The sequence below is a fragment of the Corvus cornix genome, chromosome 4 (assembly GCF_000738735.6).
Source record: "Corvus cornix cornix isolate S_Up_H32 chromosome 4, ASM73873v5, whole genome shotgun sequence".
NCBI lineage: Eukaryota > Metazoa > Chordata > Aves > Passeriformes > Corvidae > Corvus > Corvus cornix.
In genome coordinates this window covers 63,445,492-63,451,320 of record NC_046334.1, presented here as the reverse complement: position 1 = coordinate 63,451,320, position 5,829 = coordinate 63,445,492, and the positions used below count along the sequence as shown (strand labels likewise).

Below are 5,829 nucleotides of genomic sequence, written 5' to 3'. Positions count from 1 at the left end.
GCCCGGAGCCGGGCATGACCGGGCGGGCGGCGGGGGCCAGCCGTGCCCCGCTGCCCCCTCGCCGGGGGCCGGGCGGAGGCGGCGCCGCCGCGCTCCCTGCCGCGCCGGGGGAGCGCCGCCCGGCCGTGCCCTGAGGAGCGGCGGCGGCGGCGGCGGCGGCGGGGGGACGCGGGACCGGCGGCGGGGCGCGATGAGGGCGGCGGGGCGGCGGCGGCGGGGCGGCGGGGCGGGGCGGGGGCTCCGCCGGGCTCTCTAGGACGCCGGCGCCCCGCACACCCACCATGGATCTGCTGCTGTTGGTGAACACGAGCCTGGGCTCCCCCAACGAGTCCCTGGCGCTGCCCCCCGCCTCGCCGTCCTCCTCGGCCCTCCTGCAGCCGCCCTCCCCCTACTCGCCGGCGGCCGTGGCCAGCCTGGCGGCAGTGGTGGGCTTCCTCATCGTCTTCACCATCGTGGGCAACGTGCTGGTGGTGATAGCTGTGCTCACCAGCCGGGCGCTGAGAGCCCCCCAGAACCTCTTCCTGGTGTCCCTGGCCAGCGCGGACATCCTGGTGGCTACCCTGGTCATGCCTTTCTCCTTAGCCAACGAGCTTATGAATTACTGGTACTTCGGCAAGGCTTGGTGTAACATTTACCTGGCGCTGGATGTGCTCTTCTGTACCTCGTCCATTGTCCACCTGTGCGCCATCAGTCTCGACAGGTATTGGTCGGTCACACAGGCGGTGGAGTACAACCTCAAACGGACACCCCGGCGGATCAAGGCCATCATCCTCACCGTGTGGCTCATTTCAGCCATCATCTCCTTCCCACCATTGATCTCCGTGTACCGGGACCCTGAAGGAGATGTCTTTCCCCAGTGCAAGCTCAATGACGAGACATGGTACATCCTTTCTTCTTGCATTGGCTCTTTCTTTGCCCCCTGCCTCATCATGGTGTTGGTCTATATCCGCATCTACCGCGTGGCCAAGCTAAGGACCAGGACCCTCTCTGAGAAGCGTACAATGCCAGAGGGGTCCTCCCAGACTGAGAACGGCTTGAGCCGCGCTGCCGGCGGCTGCACGTCCCTGAGAATGCAGCTGGGAGAGAATGGACATTATTCAGTGCACCACTGGCGCAAAGCCTCTGAGCTGGAGGACATTGAGCTGGAGGAGAGCAGCACCTCAGAGAGCAGGCGGAGGCGGAGCCGGGAGGAGCATCGCCGCAAAAGCAAGAGCCAGTCCTTCTCCTACTCATACTCCTCCAAGCACTCCAGTAGCCGTCTGTCCCGTGCCAGCAATCGCTCCATGCAGTTCTTCTCATATCGCCGTCGCCGGAAGCGTAGCAGCATCTGCCGTAAGAAAGTTGCCCAGGCCCGGGAGAAACGCTTCACTTTTGTGCTGGCAGTGGTCATGGGGGTCTTTGTAGTTTGCTGGTTCCCTTTTTTCTTCAGCTACAGCCTCTATGGTATTTGCCGGGAGGCATGTGAGGTCCCTGAGACTCTCTTCAAGTTCTTCTTCTGGATTGGGTATTGCAATAGCTCCCTCAACCCAGTCATCTACACCATCTTCAACCAGGACTTCCGCAGGTCCTTTAAACACATTCTTTTTAAGAAGAAGAAGAAGAACTTCCGGCATTGAGCCGGAGGGATGGATTTGCCTCCAGCAGGAGTAGAGTTAAAAGAGAAGGCTCAGTGCTGGAAAAGAAGGGAGGGAAGAGAACATGGGGCTTGGGCTTAGGGAGAAGGAAGAGGGCTCGCCCCCTCTCTGGAGCAGGCTGATGCTGTGGGGGACAGGGATGGTGTCGGGGAAGCTGAGGGCATTCACTGTGGTACAGAATGGTGACATGGTGCTGGGGGAGCAGTGCTGGAGTGTGGAGGGGTAAATGGGGAGGGAGTGATTGAACCCTGACGGAGGGCACTGGGAACCTGCAGAGGAAAACAGGCTGAGACACAGAGTTTGGGAGGCAGTGAGCATTCAGGGGCTCTGGAATTTTGTGGGAAAACAAAAAGAGACATCAAGAGGAAAGGGTTAAGTGGCAGTGGTAGTGGAGATTCAAGTATAAATAGGGCAGCTGGGGCCCATGGTGGATTTGTAAGTAAGAAATTGGCTTTTACTGCTTATGTGGGGAAGGAAAGTGCAAAGTACCAAGCACTGACAGTGTTTTAAGTTATGAAAGGATTTAAATGTTTGCCAAAAAAACCCTAAAGAACAATCCAAACTCTTTTCTAAATAAACCTTTGTACTGTTAAAACCTTTTGAATCATGATTTTGCACAAGGGATGAAGTCAAAGCATGGGGTTTTCTTTTCCTTTGGAGGGGTCTTTGCCTATAGAGCTGGATAGGAAATATTTTTCCTATCTTCCCGCAGGTTTTGATTATTCAGTGGGAGAAACCTGGGAGTCTCACATTTTTTCATGAAGCATGAAAAGGAGCACATATACCCCATGACCTCATTTCCTCCTGCTGGATCATCAGGCAGTAAATTGCTGCTCCATCCTGCTCACATCAGTGACCTAAGGACCTTGCTGTCCTGGAGCAGATAGTGAAAAAAAAAAAAAAAAAAAAAAAGAAATCATTCTGATCAACTCGCCTAACATTTTTTGAGATTAAAAAAAAAGAAAAAAAAAAAAAAAATCAAGTTTCCACTTCAGTGTGCCCAGGGGAACTTTTCCTCCCCTTTTCTTAAGTCTCCCTTCAAAGGCTAAACTCAGGGCTGGATGCATGCTCCTCATTCTCAGACAGGTAGTTGAAGGCGTTCTGATATGCAGGTTTTCAGAGAAGGAGCAATCACCCCACTACTAATGTCTTTAAATCCTTCATATTTACAGTCTTAGAGCAACTAAATCCTTTATTTTTTAATGAGAAGCATACATTGCAGATTGTCAGTGGAGTATGTGAACAAATCTTGAAAGGAGGTGCAGCTGTTTTAAACCTTTAATGTTGCTTGCTTTCCCTTCTTCTGTTTGCATTTCTAGCTTATGGTTTTAGAGGATTTTGTTGGGAGGAGGGGCAGAAGAGGGGAGAATAGTTTGAAAAGTTATTAAAGCAAACTGTATTTCCCATGGGTTTATAAAATGTCATAAACTACAGTAAAGAAAATGAGAGACAGGGACTGGTGTCTGTACATTCATCACTGAATGCATACCATGTGTAAGAGTGAGCTGAGCATTTACATTCCTTCTTCAGCTGTGCTGCTGCAAGGTGTGTTTTCTGTTTGTGGAGCAAATACTGCTCCTTTCTATGTTTATCACTCCTTCCATAGGCAGCAGGATTTGGCATCTGCCTCAAATGAACCTTTCCACAGCAAACAGTTCTTGGAAAAAAAAAAAAGAATTAAATCTAATCACATATGACAGTCTTCTTAAAACAGCAGAATTGAATCTATATCAGAGAATCATCAGATATCCCCTTCCTTACTCCCTCTGTTCTATCTGGGAGGTGACTGTAGCCTCTCTTCTCTTGAAATCTCTGTAGCATAAGGAAAAAGAATAGAGCAATCACTTTATTTCATCAGTTTTTCATAATAAGCATTTGGGTCACTTAACTCTGGAAAAGGAGACTGTCAGTGACTGAGGTTCTGGTGTTCCTTCAATAGACAATTTAACTCAAATTCAAGTGGGAGTTCTGCTGAAGTAGGGGCTAGATGATTGCACCAAATGCATTAGAAGTTTGCTTGGTTTTGCTAAAGAAACAACTGAGATATTTTCAAAGTTCCAAATCCGTAACTTATCAGATGCTGTCTTGAAATAAGGCCCAGAGTGTGAAAAGATTTGAGCTTTGTTTAAATAACAAATGGTTTGGTGCAAATGCATACCTGAGGTAAAGGAGAGATAAAAATAGCAACTGAGAGGAGGAAATTACAAGCCATTTCTCTTTTGCAAAATGGAGAGTTCTTATTAATGTTACATCAAGAAGAGCTGAAACAAACTCACATTATTTGTCGGTAACAATGTAGCTAAAAAGTTCAGGTTTGTTTACTCTGAAGAAACTATGTAATCACCAGAGCAACCAAAGCAACATATGGTACCTGGCTACTACCTCTGAGCTCCTGGATGGCTTCATTAGAGGTACCTGTTCCTGCCAAATGAAGGTCTGCTTTTGTCACTTAATGCTCCTTTAGAGGGGTTTTGCAGTCTGCAGACTCACAGTGGTTTCACTGCTTTCGAAATGAGCTTTGTAGCCTGTAAACACAGTCCTTCCCCTTTTTTCTTTCCTTGAAAAATTCTTTAGAATTCAAGCAGTCTATGGAAATGAAATTTAAGTGACAGTCAGAGTTTAGTGAACATAAAATATATATGGAATGACTGATGTGCCTTAAAAGTAAGTTCTTTGCAGTAAAAGTGCTCTGTGGTCATTAGGAACATTAAAGAAATAATGTTTCTATTTTGTTTTGCACTTCCGAATGTTTAGAAGGGATTGATGCAGATACTGAATATCTATGTGCAGCAACATAGTTAAAACCAGGGTATTTCTATGGTTTTAATTTTTATTATCACAGTTACTCATCTGATTCAATGCCTCAAGAGGATCTTATTTCTTCTGACATAAATAAAACCTAATATTCATCAATAAAGATGTGCAGTTTACACCCCTTTTAAGTGCATTTCCCTCTAAATTAGTGAATACAGGATTTCTATAAAATTGTTTTTAATGTAACTACTGAATAGGCTTCTAGTAAAATGGGGCTGATTTACTTTTTTAAAATACAGTATTCTCTTATTACTTGTATAGCTGAAGACTGGAATTTGTAACATATTGTGGTGTTAACTTTTCATGAAAAGTTTTCAGCTCTGCTACTCACACTGTGATTGTGCTTCAACTGTAAGTTGGCTAATAGCATATACAGGAGAAAAATAGTTCTTCTCTTAAGAAAAAGGGAGACAATATGTTTAAAATGTGCTGAATTGTTTCCTTGATCAGACATGATAAACTGGTTGAAACACTCACTCTCTACTGTTGTAGAAGAATTAAATATTTCTACTAAGCCATATCGATTTTAACAAGTACCTGATCTTTAACCCTTCATTTTCTCATTTCACCATGAAGCAAAATTTCTGTCACTCATAAGTGAGAAGTTGATGTTTCATTTTCAAAACCAATTTTTTGGACAGTGCTGCTTTTGGTTGGGTATTGAAATACCGAACAGTGTAACTTAGCTGGAATGGGAACTCAGTGCTGCTGTCCTTCAGCCACCTCTGTGGGAGTTTTGCATGAGTGAGAAATGCAGAATTAGCCTCTTCAGGGCTTGAGACAGATGGAAGGGGCCTTATAAATAGGAGATTTGACAGGATCACAGCTTTAAATCATTGTCTGAAATAAGAATCAGGCCCTTGTTGCTCTGTGCAATCTCTGTTCAGAAGAGTCATGTCGCTGCAAGAGCACTGGTGATTTCTGACAAGCAGATCTGAGGTGAAAGTCTACATGCAGCTTTGCACACATTGGCCTGTATCATCCTTTGTGAGTAATCCGAGAAAACTTGAGCGGAATTTACTTGTGAATCAGAAAGATAATCACTGTGGGCAAGGACTTTAGGAGCTTCCTTAAACATTGCCTCTTTTTTAGTAAGTGTGCCCGAGGAATTTAAGCAAACATTTGTGTGTAAATGTAGAACAGAAGGTACACAATTCTCTCTGCTTAACTCTTGACTACCGTTCAAACCCATAGAAGATGTGAATTAAGGTTTTTTTAACTATATAACCAGGGGAACAAACCCTGCTGTATATTTTCAGTATAAGCTGCATGAAGAACATGATGTGATTGCATCTGTTTTTCAGAGAAGAAAACTGTTGGTCTGTGAGGGTTGGTATTGGCTAGAACCGCATCTGAGAATTGTAAGGATTTTGTAGGAACT

The 5,829-nt window shown here is 45.8% G+C and overlaps 1 protein-coding gene across 1 annotated transcript; it reads left to right on the top strand.

The window, feature by feature from the left end:
* The first annotated feature begins 213 nt into the window (after positions 1-213).
* Positions 214-2,238, top strand: ADRA2C (adrenoceptor alpha 2C). Its single transcript, XM_010402204.4, has one exon. The coding sequence runs from the start codon at positions 282-284 to the stop codon at positions 1,614-1,616; it is 1,335 nt and encodes a 444-aa protein (XP_010400506.2). The 5' UTR covers positions 214-281; the 3' UTR covers positions 1,617-2,238.
* Positions 2,239-5,829: the final 3,591 nt, after the last annotated feature.

Excerpts from the sequence above, each read along its gene's own strand:
- ADRA2C (XM_010402204.4), top strand. The coding sequence starts at position 282 with ATGGATCTGCTGCTGTTGGTGAACACGAGCCTGGGCTCCCCCAACGAG.